Raw genomic sequence first — 13,692 nt, 5'->3', positions numbered from 1 at the left:
AGGATGGAATCAGAAAATTTGAACCCATTAAAATTTGCTTATAAGAAATTGATAATTATAGTCACAGAATCTTTCTGAAAGGTTGTTAGATGGTCAGGGAACTCTGGTCATTGAGTTATTCTTTTTGCTGTTTAAAGAAATAGATGTTGGCTGCTCATTTTGTTTTAAACCAAAGGCTGGTACTCAAGAGACATACTGATAGTTTGATGCAATAAAATATTTAAATAGTGCCTTCATTCATACATGAAAGTATACCATATATGACCACATAAGAATATAATGAGGAATACTAAAGAAAATTTTAAAGATGATCAGATGAATAAAGTAGCATTTACTTGTACATGTGGACAGATTATATTATAGTAAGAACTAAGTCCACTAATACTAATGTCGACTTCAAATAAGTACACAAATCTTAGAGGTCACAGTTTTCCCCCACAAATGCTTATTCCTTTTCTGATGTCACATCCTCCTATACTCTTTTGAATATATGATACATTAAGTCAATAACATATATTTAGACAGAAATTATTAACGCAAGGCAGAAGTTCTGCAAACCAAGAGGAATATAACATATGAAACTAAAAGAGCAATTTACTTAAGCATTCCCTTGGTGAAAAAACTGTACTACCATCAATTTTGGGATTGGAATTTTTTGGGATCGACTGATTTGATGTAATACCCTGCATGCTAAAACGTTGTCTGACGTATAGCTGTTTATGGGCTCATGATCTTGGATGCAAGAAAGGATGTAGATAGAGCGGTACTAAATAATGTAAAAAAATCAGTGAAATGGAGGAATGTCCAACATTTACCTCAGCACTGTAGGACAGACAAATATTCTGACACTGTGTTCTCTCGGGACATTATAAAGAGAACATTGCATGACCGGAGGGTTGACGTTTGCAAGAGTTTGAATACTTGGTGTTTGCTTTTTTCTGTGGATGATGATACCAATTGCACAATAATACCATTTTGGTTTTTATTTCTTCAAAACATGAAAACAAAAAATGAAGTAGATGACAATGAGAAAAGAGAAAACATTCCATACAGAATATGCTGTATCACTAGTGATTAAATCAGAAACAATTAGAAACTTTATTTGTCTGTGTCAGTAATGTGTACCATTTATAAGGAACAGCACAATTAGTGCACTTCCCCCCTAAAGCTGTGCACAATACAACAAAATAACAAATAATTTTACACAACTATAATAACAATCCTGAACAACCAGAATCATAGTTTGCTAGAACATGAAAATTTTAAAAGCAAACAAACCAAAAAGCTTTCAAATTGAAATTGACCAATGCAAGAATTTCTTAAAAGTTCTCTGTGAAAATTTGCTACAGGATTATCGACATTCCTAATACAGCTAAAAAATGAGTGCAAAAATTTTTCTAATGTTTAAACAACTTATATTCCTTGAAGATATTTACTTGGTGCTTCCAGGCTAGCTTTCCATTTAGCAATTCTCAAAAAAAAAAGGATGGGAAGGATGGATTAGAATGACAAAGAATTGTAAAGTATGGGCCATAGAAAAGTTCTATTGCCAACAAAGATAAAAGATGGGATACATTGGGCCTTTTCAGTGATCTGGATCACCAACATGATTGCCCTTCTTGGTTTAAAATGGAGAGATGTATTTATCTGCAAGTTGGTCAAGGATAAAGAGGGTGCTTTTCCAAACATATGCCTTATGCTCTCGTAGTTAAAGAAAATCTTGGGTATAAATACCATTTGGACAATTGCTTTGATACAGTTTCAGTGTGTTTATGTTAAAAGAGTTTCATAATTGTTTTTTCTTGCAAGATAAAAATCTTTCCATATGGCTTTCTTCACTTTTACTTATGAAAATAGTAATCGCATTAACTGTAACCCTTCTGAGGGCAGGGATAACTGTAACCCTTCTGAGGGCAGGGATCTAGACTGTTTTGTTCATTGCTTAGTCCCCAGAAAGTATCACGCTACCTGGCACATTAAGTGAGTAACCAGCATTTAATTCCTCATTCAGTCACCAAATGTTTATTAAATGATGGATCATGGTTACTGAGTGAAAGAAGAAAAAATAAGTCTCAACAGATTTAATTTATTAAGTATTTTTGAATCAATACAGAGGGCTAGGGTTGGCTCCAGCCTGGGATTCCTTATAGACACAGAAGCCTCCAAGAGGTGACCAGTCATTCTATTTTTTTTTCTCATTAGTGGACTCACTGTTTTGGAATGTTGGGTTTATCCATGTTCTTTGGTATTTTAACATAGAAACAGCTATTCTTTTTAAAGGGTTAAAAACATCCCAGTCCAATCCTCCTGGGAGGTACTAATCTTATTTAATTGCCTTCTCTTTCAGCATAAGTAGAGGAGACACACTTTTAAAGGCCCATTGGTCACCCTGGCTTCTTTCTTATTCAGGAACTACTGATACAATCAAAGGGGACTAGACTGGACAGTGAAAGAAACAGGGCTCAAAATAGCCTTTTACATAAAAAAAAAAAAAAAAAAAAAAAAAAAAAAAAAAAACCAGCACTATCTACCATCTGTGCCGGACAGTGCAGATGTGAAATAAATACTTTGCAGGGAGGGGTGTTGTGGAAAGGGTGGCTCTGAAAGCCTAGGCACATCCAACATACCCACGCCTCTATAAGGCCTTTCTCCTTGGCCTTCCTGAATTAATGGGTGATTTTTAGAGGCCTCTGATGTGTTCCACATGGCTAATTTTCCATTAAGGTCTTTGTAGTTTGCCTGCTATCCTCTCAATAACTTTAACTTCTCCCCACATGACAGTTATTGCTTCTCAGAAATGAATGTGCGGAACCATGAACAATAAGCCGTTTTCTCCTTTTATCCCTAGTAATTAATCAAACTCAATAACAACACAAAAGTAACAACTCAGGTGAAAAGAAAACTCACTTATGTCTTCAATGTCCAATCAACATTGCCGAATGGGAGAATAGTATGTACTATACTCTACTATATACAGATACTCTTTGTTTTATTTGTTTTTCACCATGCACTGTGTAACAGGTTATCACAACAACATTTCCGAACAGGCACATGAACAAGGAGCAAATGTTCAGTCATGGCTGGAACAGGATTGTGCAAGCCATGGATGCCTTTGAAAATAAAACTGACAGACAATCCCAAGCAACAGCAACATGGGACTGGGACACATATTAATGCAAATGGAAAATGATGATGTGTTTTTTGAATGGGGTTATTCTTACTGTTTGCATAGGGGATGGCAGGTGGACAGAAGGAACAGGGTTGGGATAGGGCACCTGGGGGCTTAGCTGGGCTGGATGCTAGATGAAGGACCTTGCTAATCACAGTCCAGAGCTAATGAGATAAGAAAGAAAGGATTTTGAATGTTTCTGGGAATCTAGGCACATTTTCCTTGTACCTGTTAAACGAGAGTGCCGGGTATCACATCTTTAAATACCAGACTATATCTAGAACCATCAGATTTCCTGGCTCCATTCCACTCTCATGCTTCTTCTTGGAGGCAGTTTCACCTCTGCTCACATTCCGGAGATAAGCATGAACTTTGGTAATACAATGAAGACATGCTTCTTTCTTCTTCCATGCCCAGATTTTTTTCTTAATCCAAAATACGTTTTAAAGTGATTGGGGAGGTAAGGGAGAATATTAATGATTTAAATTTTTACCAAAACCCATTTACATTTGGATGGTTTCACTTCCCACAAAGAAAAGCAACAACCCTGACTCTCCCAACAAAACAAAACAAAACAAAACAAAATAACAAAAATAAAGCCAAACATTAACTACCTCCCCAGCCCCACTGAAAACAAAATCAAAAACAAGAAAACAAATCAAAGCCTGAAGGATTTATGAACCTGGTGAGAGTGCAGCCCTTCTAGACCGAGCTGCAAAGATGGCCCTGCCTCCATGCCTTGTTCAACATGATGATGCCCCTGGGAATGGGAGGTGATGGTTTTTGACTTCGGCCCTAGTACAGAGTATGCTCTTGAAGCTGGATTCCATCAGCAGGTAAGTGAACATGACAAATGTCAGTTTCCTCTGTCCGTTATACATAATTTTTATGTATATATATGTATATATATATATAAATTTTCTATATCTGATAGTTCCTTTAGAAGCCTTTTATGTGGCAGTAGGCCTCCAGGGAGGAGAAGAAAATGTACAAGAGCCATAGGAGCACAAAGAGGCAGGATGTGAGGAGCTTGGCAGTCCGGGGCCCACCCAGCTCACCTCCGATTTCTGGCCTCCGCCGATACAGCAGCACCCCCACATTGATGAAAGCAAAAATGGTGAAGAGAGTGACAGAGAAAGCTAGCGTGCCAGGGGACACTTTGAACTGTTCCCCATTGGCTGCATGGTAGATGGCAGCGATGGACCAGGCCACACCGATTCCCAGGAAGACATTCACCGCGTTGCTGCCTGTGACGTTACCTATGGAGGCGTCTGCATACTGGTCCTGGGTGGCTGCCACTTTGCTGGCAAATGTGTCTGCAGAGGAAGAAGAGAAAGTCAATGACACTCATTCTTTTAGAGATGTCTTTTGAGTGCTGCAAGCTTCAGCTGTGTACTCTAGGATCCAACCCTTGATATAAACCCAGTGACCAAGAGATGGCTTTGATGTTCTTTTGAGTCACACTCATGGGGTGGAAAGAACAGGATCTAGATATTGAGAGTTAAGGGTTCAGTGCTGGCTGTGTTACGGACTGAGAAAGTGATCTGGGTCAAGTTCTGTATCCACAGATACTGCAGTTCTTTGTAATATTGAGCTTGCAGGGCAGCATTTTTTCTGAAAGTAGTCACAGCTCACCTACATCAGAATCAAGTGGGGTCCTTTCCAAAACTGAGTATTGCAAGGTGCCATTCAGGTGTGCTGGGCATAATGACAGCGGCCCAGGAATCTATTTTAACAGTATCCTAAAAGATTCTAGGTCACTAAAGTTTGGGAACAGCTGCTGGAGGGTATTACTAAAAGATGCTGTATCAGCAGCTCTAGTTTATAGATGAGAAAGTTAAGATGTCAGGAGAGATTTTTCAAGATTCAAGAGCAAGCCAATAGTGGAACTGAAAAGAATTGAACTATAATAGTGTAGCTGACAGTTGCTTAGAGCCTTAAGAATAAGAAAGCAGATTCAGCTATAGTACTGCATGGATTGTGATGGTAATTTTATGAGGTGAGGGAACAAGGCTGAGGGATGAGAAGTAGTGGATGCAATATCACAACTAGGAAAAAACCATGTTAGGGCTACAGCTCCTGCTTCATGTCTTCAAGGCTAATACTTTCTCATGGCGTTCTTCTACCTTTCACTGTGCTGTGGGCACCAATGACCATTTTCAAAGCCCTTTATTTACTAACAATCCTGAGTGTATATTTTTGTGATGATAGGAGAATCTTGGTCCACTACAGACGGTTGAACAACAGTGACTTAAACTTCTTGATGGGTAGAACACGGGGGTTTAGAGCACATTTGAGCCAGGGGACTTCAAATCCTGCCTTCGCAGCGGACTCTGTGACTCTGGAAGATGACTTAACTTCTTTGGGCCTCAATTTCCTAACCTGTTAAATGGGGATAGTGCTGCTCACTTCAGAGTGCTGTTGGTAAGCTGAAATATTACATGTAAATAAAATGCTTTTGATGCTTTTGGACACAAAGTAGGAGAGGCTGTTTTTGTTGTTTTGGAAACACAATATAAACCAAGCAGGCTAGATCAGTTTAAAAGTTGAGGTAGGATCTGAAGTAGCTTCCTATATTAAACATGTGAACAGAACTTGCAAGATACTAAATTTCTTGTCTCTATTATGCCTACTTACTGACATAAAAGTGCTGACTGGGCACAGCAGCTCATGCCTATCATCTGAGTACTTTGGGAGGCCGAGATGGGCAGATCACTTGAGATTAGGAGTTTGAGACCAGCCTGGCCAACATGGTGAAACCCTGTCTCTATACTAAAAATTCCAAAAAAACAATATAATAAAATAACCAGGCATGGTGGTACACACCTGTAATCCTATACTTGGGAGGCTGAAGCATGAGAATTGCTTGAACCCGGCAGGTGGAGGTTGCAGTGAGCTAAGATCATGCTACTGCACTCCAGCCTGGGCAACAGAGTGAGACTCCATCTCAAAAAAAAAAAAAAAGAAAGAAAATCAGACAAAGTCCTTTCAGCTACCTTGAACAGTAGGTTTATAGCAGATATTAATAACTGTCAAATTGAACTTATTTTCAAAGCCAGTAACAGCAAGCATTAAATGACTACAGGGTGTTGTGTTATCTGCTCTGGTCCTCCTGAGGTACCTGGACTAGTCTCTCCCCTCTGTTGTTATGCTATTGCCACCGTCCTTCCTCAGTAAACTTCCAGTGGGGAAGATATGTTCAGCATGTAAATTTAGGCCAGCCCATGGATTCTCCTGCTTTACAATGGCTAAGAAGGTTTTTAGGCTACTCAAAGGCTATTGCATCTGCAGTATCACATTCTTTCTGAAAGGGAGTTGGTCAGCTCTGAAGGCCTGTCTCATCAATTCTGCCCTCTGCCTGTGATGGAAAGCAGATCTGATTATCATTTCATAATTAAAAAAGTAGGCAAACACTGCTTATTCCATGCTAGGCACTGTGCTACACAGGCGACGTGTATATTCTCATTCAACCCTCTCACAAGCATTATGGGCTAGATGTCATTACTTCCTTTTCATGATATATGAAACTGTGACACTGTGACATTATGCCTCTTGGATAGGGTCTTAGCAAAATGTGAATCTTTAAACCAAAGTTTGATTTCAGAGCCCATTCTCAGTCCACACCACATTGCCCCTTCCAGGAAGCCTGAAGTTTGTCTTTCCTCTTAGTTCATTTCAGGTGGCCCCTGTTCCTTTCACTCAGAAACTCTGAAGCAGGTTTTTTCCAATGCTCTTTCCTGTATCAGGAGAACAAAGATTGAAGAAGGTATGGGCAGTTTATGAATCCAGACTCCTGGATTTGTGCTGCTTTGTGCATTCATGATCACACATTCATGCAGCCCAATCAACTATCACACAGACTGGTGAGTAAAAGCAAAGTGAGACAAATCTTAATGGTTTCTTGTACTTCATTATTAAAAGTTAATAGAAACAGGGCAGCAGCAGTCTCAAAAGAAAAAAGAAGGAAGTTGCTTTTTTTTTTTTTTTTAAAAAAAAGGTCAGGCAGTGGAACAAGGAAAGTAAAAGAACAAGAGTCTGAGGCAGGAGAAAGCAGCTTCCACCTCAGCTAGAGCTGAGAAACACCTGAGATGTTATTCTAAGCTGAAATGACTGGTAGCACTGGCTGGTGGTGAACAGATGGCCATGTTAGGTGGGGCAGTTGCAGGGGTGGTAATTCCCTCTGTATGCTACAGGGACGGGTGACCTAGTGCTGTTCCATAGCATACACCTGCTTACCTCCCCTGGCAGCTGGTACATTGCACATTGGACTTCCTGGGTACCCCATATGTACTCAGAAACTCTGGGCTTTCTGGATGGCACCTTTGCTGCACCAGAAGGAAAGGAAGTTTAAAATCAAAGACTCCTGGGTCTGGGGACTCAAAGCACTCGAAACAGTCCTTTAGGCTGACATGGAGGGCATACCTGGGTATGCAGCGATTTCCTCTCCCTCAAGCCATTTATCAGTAGCCTATCAATGTGAATGTTGCATGAAGATTCTTACTTGTAATGATAATAGGTTCCTATCTTCAAATGTCTCTTTTTTCAAATGTATTTCTTTGAATTTCCTAAAAGTTAATAGCCAAAGTGACTAGCTTGTCACATAAGTAAAACATGTTTTTGGCTACTTTGTGTCCCATAGGTTTTATTTCCTTGGGTTAGACATCAGACCTTTTGTCTGTTTTTATTTTCAATTCAAAAGCAATGTAAAAAAAATACTGCAGGAACACATGCAAATCCAAACCACTAACCTTAGCTCCAAGAGAGAGAGCTCTGTTTTCCAAATGAAGTGCGATGGATTCTCCCCAAATTACCTTTTATTGCTGCTTTGCTGCTCAACACATAGGGCAATACATCACATACCATATGTTAGGTGCTGCCAAGCCTTACCCTGAACACTAAGACTGTAACCTGCCTATGGTTAAACCAGGCAAATGCCATTTCCTAAAATAAAATCCAAGAAATAACTACTGCCTTGGGCTTGAAGGGGATATACTAATATTCAGAGGTTGGCCCATTAGATAAAAACATATATGGATCAGATTTCCAATGCGATTGACACAAAATATGTTGATAACAACATATGTATTTTTTCCTTCATATATGTCTCTGGCTAGGTTTTAATAGTTTTGTTATTAACTCCCACCTTGAATTCTAATTAATTTTAGATCAGTCATACCGTTTTAGACTTTTAGTCCTGTCTCCTTGATACATATGACTATAAATCAAGAAGGAAGACTGTCAAGGAGAGAGCATGGCTGGAATTAAACTACACATCACAAAGTCAGGACGTAATTGTTCTTTGCAGGCCTGCCTCAAGTTCATGGTCTATAACCTTGTCCAAGTCATCTAGTCAATATGTAAAAAAGGACAATACTCCCCCTTTCCTACAGCAATTATTCTTTACCTAAATTTCTCAAACTTTATTGCTACTTATAGGCTAAGCATTAAACATCTCTTCTGTAAAAAAGGTCATTCTCACAGTCTCGCAGGATGGACTTACGGATAATGTGTTATCTGGAGCAAGGGTTTCTTTCACCCAAGATGGTTCATCTTATTCTTGGCTCTTAGAGTTCTTTGGAGACCAGCTGTTCAGCTCTCCAGTGCTTCATGCCCAGGAACTGACACTGGCAGTGGTTTTAATTGGAGTCCATCCTGGTTATGAAGGTCTGCTTGCTTCTCCAAGCAACCATACCTTGATGTATTCATTGACTGATAAAGAGGCAGCCAAGGCATACAGATCTTCATGGTGTAGTAGTGGAAGAAGCCTCATCAAAGAGACTCTAGGCTCTTCCAACTATCTGTATGTTCTTGGCAAGTCACTTCACTTTTTTAGATTCCAGTTTCCTCATTTAATTAGAGTATCTCTAAGACACTTTCTAATTTTACTGTTTGGGTGGTGCACAGAATAGACTAAAATACTAAATTTATATGCAATGTATGATTTTGGTGTTTTTTTGATAAGAGTTTGTACATATCCACTCTTAACAATAATTAACTGATGATTACAACTATCTTATTGTGAAGAATAAATGACTTAAATGAAGTATTTGAAAATCCTAGGAAGATCTCAAGACCTGAAGATACTACCTTTGATCAAACTGTGACAATATTTATGGAATTAAACTGCATGGCACAGTCATTTACCTTTTAAAATTAGATAAGAAATGTTGGCAAAATTATCAACTTCACATCACTCTGACTGGCCATTCATTGATATGAGTGAAGCCAAGATGGCAGAGAGATGACCATGTTTCAAAGGCTGTGTCTAATGTTAATAAAGTCAGAAGTGCCTGGAGAGCTTTGCTTAAAAAATGTAGATTTGGGGTTTCACCCCCAAGCTTGTCCAGCCTGCCTTATTTTGTTGTTGTTGTTGTTCTGTTTTGTTCTGTTTTAGGTTTTTAGCAGCCTGAAGCCATGGTTTTTAGTTTGTCTCTAGTGATAAGCAGAAAAGAGCAGTGACGAATGGGTTTTACTGGCCCCACCAGAAACAGAAACTAAGAAGCCATGACTGTATTCTCTCTCGGACATCCCTGCTAGATCCACTTAATCAGACTCTCTGAGGACGGGATACAGAAATACGCTTTTTAACAAGTAGCTTAGGTTGTTCTTATTTATACCAAGGCTTGAAAACCATAGCTGTAAGACACGGGAAGGGGAGTTAGCACTCCAAGTGCCCAGTTTTGGGGGTTTTCCTGCGAGTAATAGATGTTTGAGTTTCAGGGAAGCAGTTAAACAGAAGTAAGGAGAATCTGGTTTCTCTTAGAAACATGGATGACCTTGGTTATTCTGCTGATAAAATGTGGGTAGGCATCTTGGAGATGCTGGGGCTGCTTAATTGTAGCTCCTTCCACTCACAATATGGTTATTCTCCTATTTTTCTTTTTAAACCCTGTTCCAGCTACCCTAAAAGACCAAACGAGGGAGAATCTACCTAAATTGATTGAATTCTGCTGCTCTGTTTGCCAGGTTGGTAGCTTACCTACTTCATAGGGTTTTGAAGGAAATGAGTTAACATGAACAGAATAGGGTCTGGCACTTAATGGACGTTCAGTATTATTAGCTATATTTATAATACAACAGAGCCAGATCCCCAGAGAATCCATACATAGTAGGGAATTCTGACTATTGCCAATGATTCTATACTTTCAAGGAGTTATAACACCCTTGAAAAATTATTAACTTGACAATCTTTTGCATTTAGAAGGGTGATAGTGCTTAAAATTCTTAATTATTTTACTTTGAAAATTTCATACAACCAAAGTCATTAAAAGACATTAGAGCTCTTTTGATTTAAAGCCCAAATCTTACTAATGGCTGTAAGGTGATGTCTTTGCTTAAACAGTGTATATATTCCTCTCTTTTTTCTTTCTTCTATACCCTCATCTGTCTTGCTCTTTTAGAATCAAAAGAGAAATATTGTTTACTTATGTACTTGTTCTTCTGCTGTCACTGAAGACCTTAAACAAGCTTTTGTCTTTGGTTGTGATATGTATTTACCCAAGTAAATAGAAAACCTCTCTCTCTCTCTCTCTCTCTCTCTCTCTCTCTCTCTCTCTCACACACACACACACACACACACACACACACACACACACTTCACTGTTTCATGTGAAAAGAATCACTTGGCTTCCAAGTGAAGTTCAAGAGGTAAGGGAATTGCTGATGTATGATTGATTAATAACCAGGTAGATGAGGAGTTGAAAAAAGGAAACATACTGAAAACTTCTGCCCATAAAAATTGTCCTTGAAGAGGGTAAAGAAGAAATGGAGATAGTGACATGACCTACTTTTAGAAGAGAAGGAAACAGAGATAAGTAAAAAGTTCAAGAGGACCTATATTGGCAGGATCAGGGCACCTGCTTCTAGTCACTTTTGTCCCCAGCTACAAATGAGAGTCAGCAGGATAACTTTTGAAAACACCAACTTGTTAGCTCCACCTTGAGTTTCTGCTTAATCGGCCAGAGATATGACTGGAGCGTTGGTATTTATCAAAGCTTCCCCAACCAGATTGAGCTCCACTAACTGACCACTCCCAGCCCTGGTTTCTCTGTCCCTGTAAGGAGGACAATGATGCCTCCCTTGGATTAACTGAGGCAATGATGTATGGAATGAGTGACACATAGATTTGTTTTTAAAGTAACCATTTTTGTTATTGAACAAATTAGCTATTTTTCATTTTTTACATGTTAACAGGAATGTTTGTACTTTGTGGGCTTAGTTTTCCTACTTTGTATCTGATACCCTGCTATATTTTAAGTTCAAAGAAAGAAACTTATTCTAATTAAAGGAGAGAAAAAATGGAGGTTTATTTTTCAGGGATCACAAAACAGAGAAGTGAAAGGATACAAACCAGCAGTGCAGCACGATTTGATCTGCTTTCCAAACTGTAATTCAAGTCATGTTCTCAAAGAAAATGATAGCACACTACTACACACACCTAGAATAGGATTATTTTTCAGTGTGATGTTCACAGGTGTCCAAGAGAGGATCCAAGGGGTGTTGACAAGGTCTAGATATCTGATACATTTGACAACGGACAGAGTCCAAGGAAAAGATCAAGAAGCTTCATCATGTTCAACTCCAACTGTGAATACACAATGGTAAAGCAGCTGATCGTGTGAAAGAAAATAAATACAATTATTCCATAGAGAAACATCAGGCTGACTCCTTTAGCAAATATGGATCAGAAACAGATTAAGAAGGAGCTATTTTCATGAAAGACTCCTTATTCTTTAATACCATTAATGGAGATAATTCTCTGATAAAGAAAATTACACTCTGACACTCAAGATACACACACTCACTTCACTGGTTCATGTAAAAAGAATCCTCATTTGGCTTCCAAATGATGAATAATTTTTTTTTGATTCCTTAAATTCTTGGCTTCTCCTGGCATTACATTTAGGCTGTCTTTATAGTACTTTAAAATGGGCTGGAATGAACCTGCTTTTAAAATAGCATCAAGTTTTTGATATTTTCAGTTTTGAGCCATGATTCTATTACTTTCATAATAAGCCTTATTTTAATAATGCAAAGTCTGTGAGGGCAAAAAAAAAAAAAATCATAAGATTTAGTTAAGCAACATTTGGCTAATTTTGAAAAGGAAAAAAGGGCAAATTTGAAGCTAAAAACAAATAGCTGAATTAATTGTCATTTTCCCAAGCCGGATGGTTTGTTATTAAATAGATATAACTGAAACTAACTTCCTGCCTTAAACACAATCTAGGGCTGCCCTGCACTGATCGGTGCCTCTGACTCCTCCCTTCCTAATCATCTCCCTCTTTCGGCTAATCCTCCTTGCATTTGAAGCCTAGTTCTGTCTTCTATGCTTTGTTCTATTTCGGGAACATCCATCTCCTATCCAAATCTCCTCAAATTCTCTTCTCTCTTATTTTAGAGATAGTAAAGACATAGGTTTTCCTGTTTTGCTAGAGCTAGCTGAGAAGGATCAGATAGAGAAACTGTAGTCTAAGTTGAAGAGAAATATAAAGAAAATAGAAACCATTCTCACAGGCAGGTAGCCTTAATGAGTTACAAGGAAACTTCGTTGTCAGCTGGATTATACTGGTGTGATTCTAAGTGTATGGATCTAGACAATATGCTGAAGACATGTGCCTTTCCCCAATGGATATCTACCCAGTTACTCATTCCACAGAGACATTTTTTGAAGGGGTTGCTTTGTGTATTATCAGTTCACAAAAATATTAACACTATTAAAAGTAGGCCACTGCATGCAACCTCAATCTAGCAAAGGAGGCAGCAGGTAACAGTTGAGGACAGGTGAGACTTGAATGGGTTCTGAAAATTTCTGATAATTCACTCATTTTGCCTTCCACCTTGCTGTGATTTGGTGTAAAATTTCCTCCATTAACCCATTCCTACAGATTAGTCATACGATACAAAAAAGCATATATACCTATTAAAAGCCTGAAAAGTCTACAAACTATTTGGCCCAGCAATTCTCTACTTCTGAGGCTCTAGAAGCGATTTTACAAGCACACAAATTTGTATCAGGGATTGCAGCAGAGGTTCTATGTTAGAGAAAAATTAGAAACAATTGTCTGTCATTTTAGAAAAAATAATTTGCAACTTGATATAACATGATATTGTGCAACTGTTAAAGTACACTAACAAAAACATTCATGACACACTGCTAAGTGAGAAAGCAGATTATATAACTATGCCTACTATCAGTGCATAGTATGGGTAAATATTTGCTATATATCTGTATACACATTTTTTGTGCAGTTTATTTAAATGTCCCAGGATTTCACAATTTTAAAGGTGCAAATGGCTGAATGTAGATGGTGGTGAAATGGCAGGATTTCTTTTTCTTGTTTGCTTATTAACATTTTCTATTTTACTTACAAAGAGCATGTATTGTTTATTGCTTGTGCTATTAAAAGCTAATAAATACAGGTTTAAAATAGATATATAAATACAGAGTCTATCTGGGAAGGAGTGAATGGTTGAATTTCAGCTTTTTCCTGGTCCTTTTGGTTAATTCAGCAGTCATAATTACA

General features: G+C 38.4%; 1 protein-coding gene across 4 annotated transcripts in view; it reads right to left on the bottom strand.

Moving 5' to 3' along the window:
* Positions 1-968: 968 nt before the first annotated feature.
* Positions 969-13,692, bottom strand: part of SLC8A1 (solute carrier family 8 member A1) — a 404,513-nt gene continuing 391,789 nt past the window's right edge. For all 4 annotated transcript variants that reach the window (XM_017892945.1, XM_017892947.1, XM_017892948.1 and 1 more), the window contains one exon: positions 969-4,485. In XM_017892945.1, the coding sequence (XP_017748434.1) occupies positions 4,109-4,485 (377 nt within the window). In that variant the 3' untranslated portion in view covers positions 969-4,108. The remainder of the gene's footprint in view (positions 4,486-13,692) is intronic.

This window comes from Rhinopithecus bieti, unplaced genomic scaffold (assembly GCF_001698545.2).
Source record: "Rhinopithecus bieti isolate Rb0 unplaced genomic scaffold, ASM169854v2 scaffold_22439, whole genome shotgun sequence".
NCBI lineage: Eukaryota > Metazoa > Chordata > Mammalia > Primates > Cercopithecidae > Rhinopithecus > Rhinopithecus bieti.
Note: the sequence above shows the minus strand (reverse complement) of the source record. Positions and strands in the feature narration are given on the sequence as shown.